Source organism: Mustela lutreola, chromosome 2 (assembly GCF_030435805.1).
Source record: "Mustela lutreola isolate mMusLut2 chromosome 2, mMusLut2.pri, whole genome shotgun sequence".
NCBI lineage: Eukaryota > Metazoa > Chordata > Mammalia > Carnivora > Mustelidae > Mustela > Mustela lutreola.
The window spans coordinates 183,275,699-183,296,220 of record NC_081291.1 but is presented as its reverse complement, the minus strand read 5'-3'; the positions used below and the strand labels follow the sequence as shown (position 1 = coordinate 183,296,220).

At 35.1% G+C, this 20,522-nt stretch overlaps 1 protein-coding gene across 2 annotated transcripts in view; it reads left to right on the top strand.

Annotated features, from left to right (window-relative positions):
- EPHA3 (EPH receptor A3) overlaps window positions 1-20,522 on the top strand; it is a 365,925-nt gene that overhangs the window by 333,998 nt on the left and 11,405 nt on the right. For both annotated transcript variants that reach the window (XM_059164417.1, XM_059164416.1), the window contains exons 14-15: window positions 8,253-8,402; window positions 9,922-10,115. In XM_059164417.1, the coding sequence (XP_059020400.1) occupies window positions 8,253-8,402; window positions 9,922-10,115 (344 nt within the window). The remainder of the gene's footprint in view (window positions 1-8,252; window positions 8,403-9,921; window positions 10,116-20,522) is intronic.

Sequence of the window (20,522 nt, the reverse complement as noted above, 5' to 3'; positions counted from 1 at the left end):
AAAGAGGTTTCTCTGTAATGGAGGTTTTATTTTTTTTTAATTTGTTTAAATTTTAATTTTTTTGTAATTGAGGTTTTAGATATACTCCATAAGCTATGATTCTGAGGTTGCTCCAGGCAATTGGAGAATTTTCTCAAATGCATAACTATCTGGGGAGCTTACATATGGATATAGAGACCACCTTAAGTAAATGTGTTCATTTTACAATGTATTCGTATGTTGTAAAAAATACATCTTCATAAATCATCTTTATAGTAACTAGTTGTACTTTAGAGTACTCTAAGTGCCTAGTAGCATTTTATCAGCCAAACTTTAAACTGTCAACTGATTTCAAAATTTTAGCTCATTAATAGCAGTTGTACTTGAATAGTTTTACTGTGGCAGAAAAGAAGTATGCCAAATGATCACTCCAAATCTTTGGGTAACCCAATGAAGGATGTGTTTGGCAGTTATTTGAAAAGCATCTAAAGTTTCAAAATGTCTCGCACATATATAACTGAGAAAGCAATTTCTGGACCTGAAAAATATAAAAGAAGTCAAACAATATAAGCTTGAATTTATTGGGGTGGGGAGTAGGGGGAAAAAGGGATTTTTGTGATCAACAAGAAGCAGAAGGATGAATAAATTCTACAAGGGATGACTTGTAGGAAATTTAGTGAGTCAGACTCTTATAGATCCATTTTATTTTATTTTGATAGTCTCAGATATATAGATATTCAACCTGAAGGCAGACAGCCTTATTGTGAAATAAGGCATTATTAAAATGTATGGATTCTTCTTTCACCCATATTTCAGAACCAAATTGGGCCCTCAGGGACTTGTGTCCAGTGTCTCACTATGTCAATGACATTAATGTTTTTGTAGCCATTTTTTACTCTGGGAGTAAAAAACTTGTTTCTTACTAAACTCTTCGGTCATAGATACTTCCATTTGATAAAGAAATTGGTGCTTAACTAAAGTTTTATTAGCAATAAGAAGTTATCCCCTTTTCAAAAAAGAAAAAGAAAGGGGGGAAAGAAGAAAGGAGAAGGTAAGAAGAGAGGAGAAAATAAAATAAAATAATAAAATAAATAAAAATAAAATAAAATAATAAAAAAGCATGAAAACATAAAAAAGTTAAAAATAGAGGGAAACATCTCAAAAGGATACTGTTATATTTACTAAAAGGAGGTATCAAAATCAGCTCTGAAGAACTTGGCCTTTACTTGACTAGAACAGAAATAAAAATATCCTTAGAAAGGGTGTGAATAATAAGGAAAAAAAAATGAAAAAGTTAATTCCACTTATTCTACATAAAATCCTGGATAAATCCTGGACCTCGTCTGAATTATTTTCCCTTGCTAAGTAAAGCTTATCATATACCGTCTAAAGCAGTAGTTTTCAAATAGGGATAATTTGGCTCCTAGGGGGTATTTGGCATTGTCTGGAGAGATTTTTGGCTGTCACAAATGGAGGGATGCTAATGTTATCTAGTGGGTAAAGGCCAGGGGTGCTACTAAACATCTTACAATGCACAGGGTAGCCCCCACAACAAATCATTAATCTGGCTTAAAATGTCGTTTTGCTACTGTACAGAGAGCTTGTTCTAAAATTACCCAACATGTGTAAATAATGTGTAAAAAATGGGACTGAAGATCAAATGTCCCTCTCAGGTACTTTATAATTTCTCCTGTACATACTGGACCATAAGTTGCCTGAGGAAATGTAGACTACATTGCCATTTGTGAGGGGAAAAAAAAAAAAAAATATATATATATATATATATATATATATATACACAACACTTTAGCCATATGCCACCAAGCCTAATAGGTTGAACTTGGGGATATTTCACAAACAGAATGAAATGAATAGTATGCTTTTTTTTTTTTTAAAGGTTTTATTTAATCATTTGAGAAAGAGGGAGAGAGAGCAGACACTTTACCGACTGAGCCACTCTGGCGCCCCTGAATACTATGACTCTTGTTCCTGTTAATATTTTATTCTCATATGTTCTTCATCTAGTACTTAAAATTTTAATTCCTTCCTCTGGTGCTCTAAATTTTAAACATGGCCTCTTTATTTTTGATGTTTTGATTTTGTTTTATTAATATGTCTTTGGAGTTAACTGTAGTAGACATACTTACCTTGCAGGTAAATACATCATGTATTTTCAGCACTTGAATCTTAGCCATGCATAATTAATTTTTATGTATAAAAATTGTACTTACCTCATCCTACAAAGGAATGGATTAATATTCATATTCAGAGACAACAATATTTATTTATTTTTAGGTTGGTAAAGTACCTGCAATATTAAAATTGAAATAGTTGTTGTAGGATGTATTTTGTTTGTTGAGTCAAATGAAAATCTTTATAGAATTCTGCAAACTCTAAAATATTTAATCTATGCACAACCCTGTGGGATATTTTCATAATTTTATAGATACTATAAAAACTTGATGTTTAATAATTCTTATATTTATTACTATTATGGAAATAACAACATTGTTAAATAGCATGAGGAGAAAGAAGGCATAAGAAAATAGTATGATTTTTTAAAGTTATTATTGTGTTATATATTAGCTCATTCTTAATATTTGTATATTCTGAAAAACTAGGTTCAATGTATTGTTTTCTAAGTGAGCTGTATTTTAAAATATGCCCCAAATTATCAAATAGCTTCAGTAAAATCTACCACTCTAAGGCTGTAACGTAAGTGATTATATTCTCTCTCCACAAATCTACATACACCTCTGGGAAACAAGCTGTTGTAAACAGGAGAACTTGAAAGTCAGACTCTTGTTTTAAATTCTAGGAATGCAGAAATGGAGTAAGCAAAACAGTTACTCTTCTGAACATCCCAGTCTACTCATAAGATTAAAAGGTAGAAGGATCACAGAACATGGAGTGACCAACTTGGCCTAGAATGTTCCTAAATTTTCCACCAATAAGTTCACACTTCACCAAAATGTTCAACTAAGTATACTAGTTACAGAAGGCAGACAAGAAAAGAGCCTCCCAAGAAAAAAGAATAGCATGTATTTCCTCAGCTTTACAACCTATTTAGATTTTCATAGGCTAAGAATTCCAAATTATTACAAACTGTGACAAAAAAATTTACTCATGGCAACAGATTGGACAAGAGCTACTACTTGATCCTGTGTTTCATTTAAAGCCAGAGTAACTCCACGTTGTTTGCCAATCATGGAAAAAGAAAAATATGTATAAAATTCCTCTTAGTCTGATTTATTTTTAGCAGCAATAGCAACAATTGCTAAATTTGAATAATATATTGTAGTTAACAATAAGCTTTCCTTCCTATGTTCATTTAATAAATCCTTTGTATCAATATACAAAATGTGTTAACTACTTGAAGGAATTAGAAGAGAAGAAAGGGCAAGATATTTATGAGCAGTCTGTTAATGATCAGACACTTTTATTAGTTGATTTATGTATATTATAAAACCATTGCCAAAACCAAAAATATTCCATAATCTCCAGCCATCTTTGTTTACCTCTATTTCTATAGTTTGGAAGACTATAATGATTACAAAACATTAGCAAGACAGCACAACTCAAAATTTAAATGTATTCTTTAAAATAATTTACTAATTAATTTTCCAAATGCATTTCCTTTTTGTGAGGATTTCAATCAAATGTATCCAGTGAAAGTAAATAGCTAGCACTCGATTGGAAAATAATTTGCTTAAATCTGTAACCACGTGCTAGCTTAGAGAGCACATTACACCAGTCCCAGGCAAGTTCAGGGATGGTGCAGGGAAGAGCCACCATTAAAAAGATGGGCTCCCAGGAGACATCCCTCCCATAGCATTTATGCCTGTGTCCAAAACCGCACAGGGAAGGATTCTCCTTCTAAACTGAAATACTGCTGTGGCCCTGTTTTTCCTTAAAAGGATCACTTTTCTGTACTTTACTATTTTCAGCAATTTTTTTTTAAATTTTTTATTTATTTATTTTTTTAATATGTATTTAATGATGTACTTCTTTCTTTCTCTCTTTTTTTTGTATTCTTTTTTTTTTAAATTAATTTTTTATTTTTTATAAACATATATTTTTATCCCCAGGGGTACAGGTCTGTGAATCACCAGGTTTACACACTTCACAGCACTTACCAAAGCACATACCCTCCCCAATGTCCATAATCCCACCCCCTTTTCCCAACCCCCCTCCCCCCGGCAACCCTCAGTTTGTTTTGTGAGATTAAGAGTCTCTTATGGTTTGTCTCCCTCTCAATCCTATCTTGTTTCATTGATTCTTCTCCTACCCACTTAAGCCCCGATGTTGCATCACCACTTCCTCATATCAGGGAGATCATATGATAGTTGTCTTTCTCTGCTTGACTTATTTCACTAAGCATGATACGCTCTAGTTCCATCCGTGTTGTTGCAAATGGCAAGATTTCATTTCTTTTGATGGCTGCATAGTATTCCATTGTGTATATATACCACATCTTCTTGATCCATTCATCTGTTGATGGACATCTAGGTTCTTTCCATAGTTTGGCTATTGTGTACATTGCTGCTATAAACATTCGGGTGCACGTGCCCCTTTGGATCACTATGTTTGTATCTTTAGGGTAAATACCCAATAGTGCAATTGCTGGGTCATAGGGCAGTTCTATTTTCAACATTTTGAGGAACCTCCATGCTGTTTTCCAGAGTGGCTGCACCAGCTTGCATTCCCACCAACAGTGTAGGAGGGTTCCCCTTTCTCCGCATCCTCGCCAGCATCTGTCATTTCCTGACTTGTTGATTTTAGCCATTCTGACTGGTGTGAGGTGATATCTCATTGTGGTTTTGATTTGTATTTCCCTGATGCCGAGTGATATGGAGCACTTTTTCATGTGTCTGTTGGCCATCTGGATGTCTTCTTTGCAGAAATGTCTGCTCCTGTCCTCTGCCCATTTCTTGATTGGATTATTTTCAGCAATTTTATTAAAATATTCTCATTGCTCTCCTCTGTGGAAAAGAGCGATGAAGCACATAAGAGGAAACAACTTCAGTGTGTTCCATTTTCATCCTGGTTGAGGTCAAACACAACAAATAGGTGTCTTGTTCCTGACAGTTATCAACCTAATGTTTTTGTCTATGTTCATAGATTACTGTAAACTAAGGACGTTCATAAGATGACCTGTATCTGTGCCTTATATTTCTAAATAGATACAAAGTTTTCATCAAGGAAAGGACTTCCTTTTAAGCACAATTTTTATGCTCTCAGTAATTTGGCTCCGGACAAAGAAAAGCAAATGGCAAAGTGTCTATAGCAGAGATAAGATATATAACTGGTACTGCAGAATATTATCTTTCCTTTGCTCTGTGAATATAGCTTTGTTTGACTTCTGTTAATTCTCAGAGCTTTTTAAGGAAGAGAAAACGTGCCAGATGATGTCATTTGGCATCCTGAATAGATTTTGTCACATGTCACATGTATAATTTTGTTTTTTTCTAAATTAATGATATTTGATATCTTGAATCCTTAGACCCAGAACTTGATCTAGGCAGGTGCAAATAAGTTAATTTGGGTATTGTTAGGTACTTTTAGGATTGAATGTATTGTCAGAGAAAATGGCAATATTAGACCCTCCAAATTTATTTATTTATTACGTACTTACTTATTATTTTTATTTATATATATAAATAATATATATTTATATACATAAATATATAAATATATAAAATTATTATTTTATATTTACTTATTACATACTTACTTATTATTATTATTTATTACGTACTTACTTTTCAGAAAGGAGCCAGGGTGAGCAGGAGGAAGAGGGGCAGAGGGAGAGAGAGAATCTTAAATAGCCTCCACACCCAGTGTGAGCCTGATGTGGGGCTTGATCTCAGGATTCTGAGATTACCTGAGCCTAAATCAAAAGTTGGAAGCTTAACTGACTGAGCCACCCAGGCACTCTTTTACCCTCCAAATCTGAGTATGAAAAGGACCCTTTAAAATGTTGAAAGTAAGGCAAACTGTGAAGAAGAGAGTGAATGAGTGAGTGAGAGAGAAAGGAAAGGGAAACCTCTAAGACCTTCTCCTCTACTGGACCATAAAAGTTTTCTGTTCTGTTTTTCTGATTCTAAACCATCCCACTCCTGGGGGGCACACTGTGCACTGTAGTGTCTCCCCAGGACCTCCCAAGGCCTCCCGTCTCCCCAACCTGGTTTATTTTACTTCACCAACATAGAGCATCATGTAGCCTTCGGCTGTTAGCTCCTCAAGAAGGTTGTGCTCAGTCACCCTTTCTGTGCTCGCTCCACTGCCGTTTCATGCATTCTTCAAAGCCCACCTCCTTCAAAGACCTATGGCAGTATTCTCCTTGAGCAGTTCACTTGTATGAAAGCATCACGGAAAAGCCCCAAGTTTATGGAGAAAGTTCCAATTGTAGATCAATCCTGTCCTCTGCAGGATTAAGCTGGCTCAGTTTACTTGAGGATTATGGTTAAGCCTCAACCTGATCTTTTTCCATCCTTTTCCATTATATTCCTCCACATACTCTGAAGCATAATCACACTGGAAACTTCTTTGAGAACATACATTTTCCTTCTCTGTTTGATACTTTGTTTGATATATGGTATTTCCCTCCAAGTATGAGAGGGCTAAGCTGATGTTTCTTGAGTCTTTACTGTGTGCCAGGAACTATGCTAAAGGTTTTATTGAAATTTGTCACTTAGCCCCACAGTTATACTATGAACCAGAACTTTTACTTTTCCAAATAGCATGAAGAAGCTCAGGTGTAATGTGGTGTAATAACTTTATTTCCTAAGATCCATTTCTCCATAGCGATATTTCACATCCCCCTGCCCCCAGCACTACTTCAAAACCAGTGAAGTGCTAGGCAGCCAAACAAACCTTTTTATGAATAGGCCTTATGATTTGGATGATGTGAATTCTTTTCAGTATTGAGCCCCTTTTTCTTATATCAAAAATCTGCTCATAGGGACGCCTGGGTGGCTCAGTCCGTTAAGCGTTTGCCTTCAGCTCAGGTCATGATCCCAGGGGCCTTGGTTCAAGGCCCACTTTGGGCTCCTTGCTCAGCTGGAAGTCCTTCTCCCTCTCTTGCTCCCCCTGCTTGTGTTCCCTTTTCTCCCTGCGTCTCTCTCTGTCAAATAAATAAAGTCTTTAAAATAGATCTGTACATCTTTTCAGGCTCAATTCATATGTGACCTCCTCAGTCTCTCTAGTGAGCCTCTCAGCCCCGTACTCTGCGTCATAGCCATCTCTGCTGCATAGACCCTGGAAGGTCTATGACCAGTGTGACCAGTAAGCGTTATCTGGAACTTTTGAGAAAAGCAGACCATCGCTACACTCTGCAACTACTGAATCAGTGCTTCCATTTTAATGGGGGCAAGCTCCAGCTGATTCATATATATAATAAAGTTTGAGAAACAAAGTACTAGATACTTCGTTCTGCATTTCATTATTCAAACAACTAATGATCATTCCTAGTTGCCTGAGATTTTCCAAACAGAAGGGCTAGTGTGTTATTTATATTTGTCTCACCCACGGTGACTTGCCTAATACTTCCCATATGGCTGCTACTCGACACATTTTTATTAAATATATTTATTAAACTGAGAGAAAATTCCATGGGAGTTATATCTTTATATCTCCCATAACTCAGTGAAGCAAGATTCTCCTCTAGACTGTAAGTTCTGGGAATGTATTTATTATATCTAGTTAGTTCATGTGGTGCCTACCGAGTGCATGGAAGGTACTTCAGTGATTAATGATGAAGTGAAGCATTGGGTAAACTTATCGAGATGATTAATTATGAATCGAAGAGAGTGTTTTAAGAGTATAATTTAACTTAAAATTTATTTAGTTAACAAATACCAATGAGAAATTATATATCAAGGAGTGGTATAAGTTCTTCTTTTGGTATAGTTCTTTACAAATATTAACTTGCATTCTGAACATAAAGCTATGTTAAATCAATAAAGGTTGATTCAGGATAACACGTTCAATTCTAATATACCATGTAGCACGCCTACTTTAGGTCATTTATTTCAGATGAGTAATTAATGTGCCATAGTTGATATAAACCAGCGGTATTTAAATAAGTTTTAAATGTTTTCCTTTCAACAGATTAATTGTAAGTAAACACTTCAATACATGGCATGCCACTTGCTTCTGCTTGGCATTAAAATAGAACATCCAGATAGTTCAGCAGAAACCCATATTCCATTTTAGACATACTCTGACAAATTCAGTCTTGATCACATATGTGCATAATTTTATATTTAAAGGGAGGGAAGATCCCAATCCGATGGACATCACCAGAAGCTATAGCTTACCGCAAGTTCACGTCAGCCAGCGACGTATGGAGTTACGGGATTGTTCTCTGGGAGGTGATGTCCTATGGAGAGAGACCATACTGGGAGATGTCCAATCAGGATGTAAGTATTTGTAGTCAATGAGTTATGGGTTCAGATTAAGAAATCAAGCTGTGCAAGGAAGTGGAGCATAATGAAACCAGGTGGCTCCCAGTTTGTGACATTGAAATAGAATACTTAGAAGAAATGAAATAGTTTCCAAGTCTTGCAAGGATGTTAATTGAGTTGTTCTTATAGATTTACACGTTTCCCTGAAGCAGGGGTTTAGAAATGAGACAAAATAAGGACATTTGTAATAAGAATGTAATGAAACAAGTGACTGAAAAGATAGTAGATATCGGGGACTGTTTGAAGTATTTTTGCTATAAAATTGTTTCTATGTAACATTAAAAAGCCACATGTATGCCATTCTCTGTAGATCTAATTAATGCATCTATGCCAGCATTTTGTTTACTTAAACATAGCATTTCCCAGTGTCAGACAAAGCAACCAATGTCTGTGTGTTGTTGTTCTTAATGTATTAAACTTACATGTGAATTTAGTCATACGAATTGAAGTATATGGTTGGAAAAATAATGTTAAACTTTCTATTGTAACTGTGATATGATTTTTGAAAAGGATTTTTGGTTTTAGAATTCATGTCTTGCAAATGCTTAGTAAAAGAATGCTGTTGACATGGGATCAGCACTCAGAGGCTTTTCTTTTTCCTTAGCCAAAGACTGTGAGCATGATCTCAAAGATACATGAGACGGAAAGCTCAGATGATTTTAGTCATTTGCTGCCCACTACATATAAAACTGTTTTTATCATATTTGCAAATAAAACCTTTCTGTACTCTCCAATCCAGCTATGTTTATAATAGTGCTGGGAAAATCAGACTCACTTTTCCACATCTCTTTTGTCCAAATTTTCTCTGTATTCAAGGATCTCAGACTGTGGGCTCTGGACCAGCAGCTTTAGCAGGGCTTGGGAATTTTTAGTAATGCAAATTCTCGGGCCTTCCTCTAGACTTATGGAATCAGAGGAGAACAATCTATATATTAAGTCCTCCAGATTATTCTGATACACAGTAAGTTTGAAAATCACTGTTTTATGTGATTTAAAATTACAAATGAACTAATAATCACTTCATTATTCGGCACATAGGATCCTACCTAAAAAACTTACTATGATTTGGGAGGTACCATTTGAATGAAATATAAACAAAATCTGTACACTAACTTTTTCTGCATCCATTCACGTACAAATGATATTCCATATAAATCTGTATTACCACATAATAATTTCTTTATAACTCATTGAATTTCCTATATCACAAAATGTTTCTTCTGATTTTCATCTGAAAAGGAGCTTGACAAATGCTTCTTTCCTGAATTCACGTTCTCTCTCTCAAGCTCTCCTTTTATATAACATCTCTAGGCAGGAATAATCTCTTATTTATTTGATAAGCTGTCATCTTATTAAGTAAATGAAAATGAGAACTTTTCCACTTAACTTTAAAATATTCACATTGGTGTACCCTTCCCACGGAGAATAAAAGGAGTCTCAGTTCTGAAGTCCCTGGAAACTGCTTCTCACACAGGTGATTAAAGCTGTGGATGAAGGCTATCGGCTGCCGCCCCCCATGGACTGCCCAGCTGCATTGTATCAGCTGATGCTGGACTGCTGGCAGAAAGACAGAAACAACAGACCCAAGTTTGAGCAGATTGTCAGCATTCTGGACAAGCTTATCCGGAACCCAGGCAGCCTGAAGATCATCACCAGCGCGGCAGCAAGGTGACACTCAGATTTTGCTCTCACTCACACATCAGTGTATTTTCTGTATCTCCACTGTGTTAATTTTCTTCTCCCACTTCCCTAACTGCATTCTTTGAAGCTTGTTTTCCTGAGGACTGGAGAAAAGTGTCTTTCTTTTCTTCCTTAAAAAAAAAAAAAGAAAAAAAAACTTCCAAGAGAAATTCTTATGTTGTTTAATCGTAATGATGAAATTCAGAGATATTTTTAATTTCCAGCTTGACTTGAGTGAGTCTACATTTGGGCTTGGGTTTAAATCTTCGGGAGATAGGAACCCTGGACACATAGCTTCTTTTCACTCTCTACTATGTAAACAAAAATTTTAAGAGAAAAAAATGAAATCTCCTGGAGTGGTGGTGAATTCTAGCAAAGTCGTGATTCATTCCTCATCTAAAATAAAGCTTCAAAAATAATAAAGCTTCCAAAACATTGCACTGGGCCAGCAGATGCAGTTCCCCCCACTGTGTAACTAAACAAACATTTGTTGAACCTATATTGTGTGCCAATGACTTTGTTAGACACTGTAGAGAATAAAACGGAGTATAAAATAATGTCAGTGTCCGGCAACAAAAGACAGATGTCAGTACATCAAAGCTATAATGCAATTCCAAATGCGTGACAGACATGAAATTTTATGCATATTCCTCCTCTGTTCTCTTAATGATTTTGAGGAATGCAAGTTAAAGTGTATCTAAAAAGTGCTATTGGAGAAGTAGGGAATGAGAGATGAATTTTGTCAGTGGCCATGAGAAAGGAAAAAAAAAGGTGTTAATATATTTAATACTTCTCAGACAAACTAAAGGCAAAGCTGTCATGCTTAAAGATTTATATTCTTATTATACACATAAGAGCAAAGCAGGTCTTTTCCATTCTGATGATATGTGCTCTCATAGGACAATTACATGATTGTAGTAAAAGAACTATATTTAGTATGCATATATATCCACAGTATTAAATGGGATGTATAAATGCTACATAGTGAGTGATGATTTCCCATGACTCATGTAAAAGATGACTCATAAAAAATGTTATATCAAAAAGATATAACATAATGCTTTATTCAAAGGAGTTTGTTTCTCTTTTGCTGTCTTTGCTGATAATCACCAAGAATTATGATTTTCAAATTGATAGAGCATTTGCTGATGCACTTTATAATAGCATATGATTTTTAACATTTTAACATTAAGAGGAACAATTATATTAAGACTACATGATCCAGGTTTTGCACTATATTTGGATGAAATGAATAAGAGGAATCTAAGATTATAGATTATTTGTTGAAAATAACATTTAGGGGTCACTAAGATTGAACTTGATGATATATCTTTAGCAGGAAAAACTACTTGTAACTTATCCTGTAAGATTGAATCTCTTGCTCAAATCTTCACAGAGAGAAACTGTACAGACTCTCTTGGAAATCTGCCCGATGGGTTGGATCCACACAACGGGTTGGAGAAATCCCTTCTCTGGGCCATAGTTTGTACCCTGAATCCATTTCTTTTGATCTTTACTCAATAGCAGTCATGGGGGGAAAGCAAGAACAACAAAAAAATAAATATCTTTCAGTTCTTTCCATATCATAAAAAAGACATGCAAGCCATTTCTATAAGATAATATTTCTAACTCATGTAATATGATCAAGGTATATTTAATTCCAATTCTGTGTCGGGGAAATGGTGTTAATATCCGGATATCTCCTAGTACTCAAATTTTAAAATACTTCTTAAATTCACTTTTCTATTCTTATTGAAATTGAATATTATTTCTCCTAATATATATTCTTAGTACTTGATAAATTCTATGTATTTTGTCACGAAGTAAGTAACTTTAGGAAAATATTTTTCTAAGAGGTCCCATATATCTTAATTCGCTTAAATATAAAAGTCATGGAAGTTTTGTTTATATGTTTATTTATTGCCCTTAAAACACACAACCAGGTGGATTGCATCAATGTAAATTTATTAGTTAACAACCTTAAGTTCCATATAACAGTGTCAAGAAAACATTTTTTTCTTTAGAAAATTTGCTTTTCCATTTTAAATAATGTTTATTTCATCCTTTATAATCACTGATTAAACTCATTCCCACCCCCCTTTAATTTTCCAGTGATGTTCTTGCCACATACATCATTGAGAAAATACGATCCCTCAGATGGGAAATTCTGGCAACAAAACAAAAAATTAGGTGCCTGCACCTACCCGTCTTGCTTTTTTTTTTTTTTCTCTCTCTCTCTCTAATTATAAGAGGGGCATAGAGCAAGTGTCCATCTACTTGTCAGAGGCAAATCCTTCCTTTCTCTCCCTCTCACCCAACTCTCTCCCTCCCTCCTCCTTTGCATATCTAGATACTTTTGGGGGGCAGAACCATTGCCACAGAAATGTGCTAAATTACATTGTTTCTCAATCTCCCCTGGCAAGGGGCACCTGGGTGGCTCAGTGGGTTAAAGCCTTTGCATTAGGCTCAGATCATGATCCCAGGGTCCTGGGATCTAGCCCTGCATCGAGCTCTATGCTCAGTGGGGAGCCTGCTCTGTCAAATAAATAAATAAAATCTTAAAAAAAATTCCCAGGCAATAAGAATCACAGGATAACTAATTAAATAGACAGTTATCCTGGTCTAGGAAAAAAAAAACTTCAGGTGATTTTTATCATACAGGGAATTTAGGGGATGTTGTTTGCCAACATTATCTCTGCTGGTCTCACATCTCTGCCAGGTCCTTCCTTTTTTATCCACAGGACTTCATGGCCAAACTTCTCAAATCAGAGTCTCACAGTGTCTTCAAAATTAATATTCAAAAAAATTTATGCTTTTGTTTTCTCGTAGTAGCTTCACCCTTCCACTGCTTTTCTAATTTAATTTCTTTTGTGTGTTTTCTTTTTAAGTATCCATTACTCAGATAAATTCTAAGTCCTATGAGATCAGATGCCATGTCTCTCTTATATTACCAGTACCAAGTTGGTACTGGGAACTCAATGACTATCTGCTAAGTACACCAATATACATTTTCTAAAATAACAAACATCCATTTCAATAGAAGGATTTTTTTAAAAAAATTCTTGTTATTTTTTTTCTTTTCATTATATAGATTTATGCAGACATTAGTCATAATACTAAAATCTTAAAATTTTCTCCTAAGCAAAATTTCATGTCTCTATCAACTCACCTCCAAAATGTCCTCATCCAAGCACAATAGGAGACTGTCCTCATTTGATTTTGTGGGTAGCACCAAGAATTCAAGTTTCTGAATGACTTATTTAGATTAGTGTATAGAATTATGCCTATAAACTCCATTAGGAAAAGTAACATTATTCCATCATTCCAATGGAGATGATGTTTTCCAGAGTCAGCCTGTGTCTAGTTAGTTTCATGGCAAAATTTATTTCATATACATTACAGAAATCCTTCTACGATGCATCATTTCACTTTTCAACCTTCATTAGAGTTGGTGATTCATAACAGAATAATTCCCAGAGAACCTTCCACTGAGAGTGTCTTTGTGAATATTCCTGCTGGAAGTAGGAGGATATATTAGCAGATGGTCAAGGTGTGCCAACTAAAAACTTAGATATTGCAGGCGGTGGTGAGAAGAGAAGGAGAGTTATATAAAATTTTATGTTATGTTTGTCTTATGGTAATTGATTTATTTTCCTAAAAGTAGTGTAATTGAAGGAGACATACATGAACTTGGAAGTTTAGACAGTACATTGATATGAAGCCACAGATGTTCAGTTAGAAGTTACTTTGTGCCAGGCATTTTACTAGGCTCTATGATGATTAGTCATAGAGAAGAAGTAACTTTTGAACACTGGATGAAATATCTTTAGGCAGATCAGATCACATCAGGCTAGGGGAACACTGTGCAAAGAAGCGAACACACAAAAACTTAAGATACTTCCAAATTTTTTGGCATCATACAATTCTGCAGAAATATAGGATTTAAAAAGGCAAAGATGAAGAAAGAGCCTGATAGATTATTTCACAGGATAATGGAAGATTTTGTGGCATCATTAGAGATCTGGACTTTTGTCCATAAAGAAAAGAGAAACCATGGAAGATACTTAAGTGACATGTGGTCTGCTGCCTATCAAATAGGTCTCTGGCAGATAGTCCTAAGAAGGGCTGGAGTAAAGACATTCATAATAAGGAGTTGGGAGATGATTTCAGTTGTTTAAGAAAGAACTTTCTCTTGGGTAGAGCAGAGGAAACAAAAAGAAAATGTATGAGTTCAAAAAGTTTTACTGAAGTATTATAGGACATGGTGGCCAAGGAGCTGTGCAGATCGACAGGGAAAGTATTGGAGAGTACTTCTAGGTTTTGAAAATGGAGGACATGAGAACATTGCTCTCACTGACAGCATAGGAACGGCATAAGGAAGAGCAGGTCTGTGAGACAGAAGAGCATTTTGGAACAATGAGACCAAGTCCCACAGGAAACTACAAGTTCACATATCAAACTGGGGGAGAAATTAAACCTGGGCAATCAATATAGAGCCTTTTCTCTATAAAGATAATAAAAAGCCTCAAGAAACTTGCCTAGGGGTACAGACCTCAATCTAGCAATGCTGGGTTGGTTTGTTTGATTTTTTTTTTTTTAAGATTTTATTTATTTTTTTGAGAGAGAGTGGTAACACAAACTGGGGGAGGCAAAAAGAGAGGGGCAAGTAGATTCCACACTGTGTGGAGAGCCTGACATAGAGCTAGATCTTAGGTCCCTGAGAACGTAACCTGAGCCTAAGTCAAGAGTTAGGCACTTATTGACTGAGCCACACAGGTGCCCCTAGTAATGATGGGCTTTACCACAAATATATCTCTTTTTATTTTTCTAGTATTGTAATTTGTAATTAAAACTTTGATATCTCATGGTTATAGGGAGATTTTAATCTATGAGTAGTGGAGGGTGTCTGTCACAGAAGTTGACATTGGGTCATCCCACCCCTCCCCCAATCTGTCTCTATGCTTCTTCTTGCTGCCTCTGGGCTCTCTTGATGTTTAGGGAGCCTTTTTAAGCTTCTGAACGCCTCCATCACTTAATCCAGAACCAAAATGTTTGTAAGGGCCAGGAAGCTAATTGAAATGGGTGAATGCTTCCATCCTATGTAACACGGTGTGATGGTAGCTCATGAGGATTTCTGGCCCTTTATAAGGGATTGTAGAGCCAATTAATGTCAGTGGATGGCAGTCCTAAAAGAAAAAAAAAAAAGTATGAAACATTCATAAATATCTCAGAGCATGAACCCATTGCATACACTACCCAGAGAGAAAGAAAACGGTCTCTTTAGAGCTTTGGGGGAACAGTACCAATCACAGAGCAGAAGGATACCAAGTGGTTGGTAGAAATCAGGGGCAGAATTAAAAATGTGACTTAGACCATTACTGAATCCACAGCTCCAGGAATTTTCCAGAAGTGGATAGAATGAACTGTTATCAAAAGCTGCTTAAGAGTGGTGGGGAAAACAAGATGACTGAGAGAAAAAAGCCATTCACTTAAGCAAGGGTGATAACATTGGGTTCTTTTTAGAGAAGTATTTTGATTCTTTTACAGTGGTAACATGAGATACAACATTTTAAGAGGTTTAGTTATAATTGGATGTGAAAAGTTAATGAAAAAACAGTGCTTTTAAAAAATTTAGAAAAAAATGTAAATATAACGCACATGTGTAAAACGGTAAACAAAGTTCCCTCCTTTTTTTAAGAATTGAAGAAATCGGGGCGTCTGGGTGACTCAGTTGGTTAAGCGTTTGCCTTTGGCTCAGGTCATGACCCGTAGAATCTGGGGTTGAGCTCTTTGTTAGGCTCCCTGCTCAGTGAGGAGTCTGCCCCTGTGCCCCTCCCTCTGCACCCCTGCCCAGCTCTGTGTTCTTTCTCTCTCTCTCTCAAATAAATAAACAAAATCTTAAAAAAAGAAAAAAGAACAAAATTTTTCTTAAAGAAGTTCTTGATAGAAAATATTTCCATGGGACACTTGGGTAACTCAGTCAGTTAAGCCTCTGTCTTTGGTTCAACTCATGCTCCCAGGGTCCCAGGAACATGGAACCCCACATCAGGCAGAGGGAGGGCACTTCTCCCTCTCCTGCCTACCACTCCCCCCCGGCTCGTGCTCTTTCTCGCTCTAATAAATAAATAAATAATTAAAAAAGGAAAAAAATACTTCCATAAAACTAAATAGAAAATGGTCTTAGAATGATAAATTTTCTCCTACTTAACATATAATTTAGTTACACAGATAGGAGAAATAAATCAAATTCATTTTTAATCTGGGTGGCTCTGTTGGTTAAGTGTCTGACTCTTGATTTCAGCTCAGTCATGATCTCAGGGTGGTGAGATCAGTGTCGGCATGGAGCCTACTTGAGATTCTCTCTTGGTCTCCCTCTCTACCCCCACCAAGAAAATTTAAAAATTCATTTTTTAAAAGAGACTATTTTGAAGAATTAATCATGTATAATTTAAATTATTTTTATGGTACATATTTTATGCTATATAAATACTCAAATGGTTAATATTCTATATAAAATATAGCTCCTGTATTTAAATGAATTAAGCTATTTTTATGAATGTAGCTAAATTAAAAATAAAGAAGACTAACAATAGAGAAAAATGTGAGATGAATTGATTCATTTCTATTTAGGCACTAAATAAATTCCTTTTTAACTTATGGACATTTATATAAAATAGAATAGAGACTTTTTTTCTTTAAATTTACATAATTTAATACTCCAGGCATTTGGATTCTTCAATAATATTTTAATTTATGGAATACATATTTTTGGCATAAAGTATTGAATAATATATCCCATGTATTTAGAATGAGGTTCTAAAGTGAAGGCAACCAAATTCATGGCATAAGTTCTTAAACGATGTATTGAATTGTAATTAAAAAAAAAAAAATTTTTAATATTTACTTGTTTTAGAGAGCATGTGAATGGTAGGGAGAGGCTGTGGGAGAGGGAGAAAATCTCCAGCAGAGTCCCTACCGAGCATAGAGTCCAACACTGGGCTCCATCTCAGGACCCTGAGATCATGATCAGAGCCAAAATCAAGAGCAGAGTGCTTAACCAACTGAGCCACCCAAGCATCCCTCTAATTATAATTTAGAATGAGGTTCTATAGATCCAATTATACTCAGGTGGTTTATTGAAATAATTTAAAATATACTGTTCCATTGTATTGATCACTAACTTTGAAGGGATTTTTTTTTATTATTAATTTGGCAAGATAAATAAGAGTAAACATAAGCAACACTAGTAATGTTTCCCTGTTAATAGCAGTAAATTCATGTAAATAAAATACTTCTGATTTCTAAGAGAATATGATATAATTATTTTTGAGAATAACTGTTTTTGACAAATACTACATCCTATAAGAGAAGTCTAACAATCAAAAACAATCTATTTCCGAACGTTGACTTTGACCTCCAATTCTGAAACTGACAAGGGGAATTTCCTCACTGATCAAATACGATGAAGAAAATTTTATAGGGAAGCGAGTGTGCCAAAGACCCAGATGATTTTTTTTTTTAATCATAAAAATCAAAGTAGGTAATTTTGCCATTGGGGGGAATTAAACCAGATGTAATAGCTATAACTGCTAAGATTCTTATCCTTAAGGCCCAGAGATAACTAAAATAAACATAAGGACTTTACTTTTCTTTAATGTGTCATGGATATACTACTTTCCTATTGGGAACTTTATACACTCAAAATTATTTTTAGTTACTTAGGACAAATTAAATTTTCCTAATCTTATGTGGAATTTTTAATATGAGTGATAAAAAGATAAAAATTGTAATAAATCCACATATAAAAAATTGACAAATACAAGATTTACCCCTGAACTATAGCAGGAAGACATTGTTTAAAATAAAAAAATTAACAATTAATCAAGAAGAATCATTGAAAAATTAGACAACTAATTTCAGACAATAATAAGGATAGATATAATTGATATTCTGTCTTTAAGAAACTATTCTTGAGTACATATATTCCCTGGAACTATTCAGAACAACAGACAAAATGTAGATAATTATAGTCATAGAGTGTTCATCTCCGCTGTTATTGATATTTACTTCTAAATGTAGTTTAGGACCTACTTACTTATCAAGGAAATGTGTATTAATCATTGTTTTTAATACATGAAAAATAAAGCCACTTGTATACCAAAAGGAGTCTTTATATTCTAAAAGGATAACTTAACATTCAATCCTAGTGATTTGGAATTCTAATTCAATATTGAAATAACCTCATTATGGAAGATATTCTTGGGACTGGCAGTTCTTTATTGATATTTGGTCCCCAATATTGGGTGCTAATTGGTATGAAACCATTTGCAGGTAAAATAGGAATTGATGGGAAGAAATTACATGCATACCTCTTTAATGCAACAGTATGAAAATCCATAAAAGAATAATTCACAAGCCTAAATACAAGGAGGGAGAGAGAAGGGGGAGGAAAGTTATTTTTTTGCTTCCCCTGAGCAAACATGTAATTTCCATGATTTCTTTTTAATGACTGCGGTTTGCGGCCAGTAGGTACTGATTTATGAAAAGCTGTAAAAGATCAGGTGGAACTCTGCAGGACATCGTTTACAGCTGCATGGATTGAAACCTATCTAATTTGTCTAGTAAAAGTGTGAGCTCACGGAGCACATCACCCAGCCTATAAATTTCCCCTTCAGACCCAAGTCTGGGGCTGGGTCTAAAAAAAAAAAAAAAAATAGCCAATGCCTGCAGCTGCTCAAAAAAGCGGACATTCCCTTGGTGCGCATGAAGAGACATCACAGGCTCTTCACAGTGAGAGACAAATTCCTATCCATTGATAAACTCTCCAGATGTCCTCTCTGAGGAGGAAAGGAACCAATTTTTATTTGAATTCCCCAGAGAAATCCTGGAAGTGGAAAAATGATACTTTGCAGGGCTGGTTATTCTGAGGTCACTGGCATTAAAATTAGGCCATTCTTTGTCTTCATTGTACTTTGATCCAAGTAATAAACAGAAAAACTCAGTTGGGGTCACTCTAATCCCTAATCTGCACGTCCTGTTCCATTTCAATTTGTTTATACTAATTTTCTCTAAACTCTTGTTGAGTCTGGCTATAGTGTTGAGTTTAAAAATACAAACCAGTTTGAACTGAGAAGAAAAAGTTCTGCATTTTGCTATTAGGCACAGTTCATAAATATTCTGAATAAATGTCCTGGGGTTTGATTCTTCATACCTACAAGCCCATAAATAAAGGAGTATTGCTGTTCATGGGACCAAGAGTCGACATTAGATTCTTTACTGCAGCTACTGTAGAAATACAAGCTGTGGGGTGTGTGCGCGGGCGTGTGTGTGTGTGTGTATGTGCCTGTGTGCACGCGTGCCTGTGTGTGTGTGTGTGCACGTTTGCCTGTAGATGGTTTAGTATTTTATTGTCTTCTAAGTATGACTTCATTTTTCTTATAAAATTATCTCCACCTGATTTAATGGGATTCCTATCAATTTTGTTTGCTAATTCTGTGACTTATCCAAGGGGTCCAGTGTTCTATGTAATGCTGGCTAGTGACAAAAGCTATTTCACCCATGAGGGCCATGTTAAAACAATCCAAGAATATTGTATAAATTTTGGAATCTGGCTTGTGTATCTGCATCAAGTTCCTGGGAAAGAAAACAAAACCAAGAAATTTTCAATGATTTAACCTTTTTTACAGATGAGTAATTTAAAGAGTCATAGAAAATTATTTTTACATATTCCCCCGAAGAGAATAATTTATACAATGTTCTATTTATATTGTGTAGTTTTCTAGGTATTCCTTGAAGGAATGATTTTTAAAATAATATCTAATTTTTGTCTCTTTTCCATTTTTTAAAGATAACCTCTGTTAGTTAAAACTAAATTATAATATATAAATGAAATTATAAACTCTGTAATTTTTTAGTTTTAATTTATAAATAAAATACTTGAGGTAGATGAAATTGCAATAGTTGAGTTTAGTTTAATGGAAAGAAGGTTGAAAAGCCATCCCTTCTCAGCTGCCCTCTTCTTTACAAATGATCAGGAGAGGGAGGGAACTAGCTATTGAGCTATTTTTTCTGTAGAGGATAAAAATACAGACAGAACCAAGCTCTCATGCTATCAATTTTTTCTTCAACTGAGTATTAAGATTTCCTTAATATTTCTTTATATCAAATGAAAAAAATACTTAAAAATTTATTTTCATCAAAAAAATTTAATGTATCCCCATCAAAATCCAAATGGACTGTCAATTTACATTCTCTCATGTGTCTCCAACAGTAGCCTGCAGGGTTAGGACACGATACAAAATTGTTCAGGTTTGAGAATATTAGCCTCACACTTAAGCATGTTTTCTATACGAGTGAGTTGAGAAATATTATCAGTGGTAATAAAAATCTCCCAAT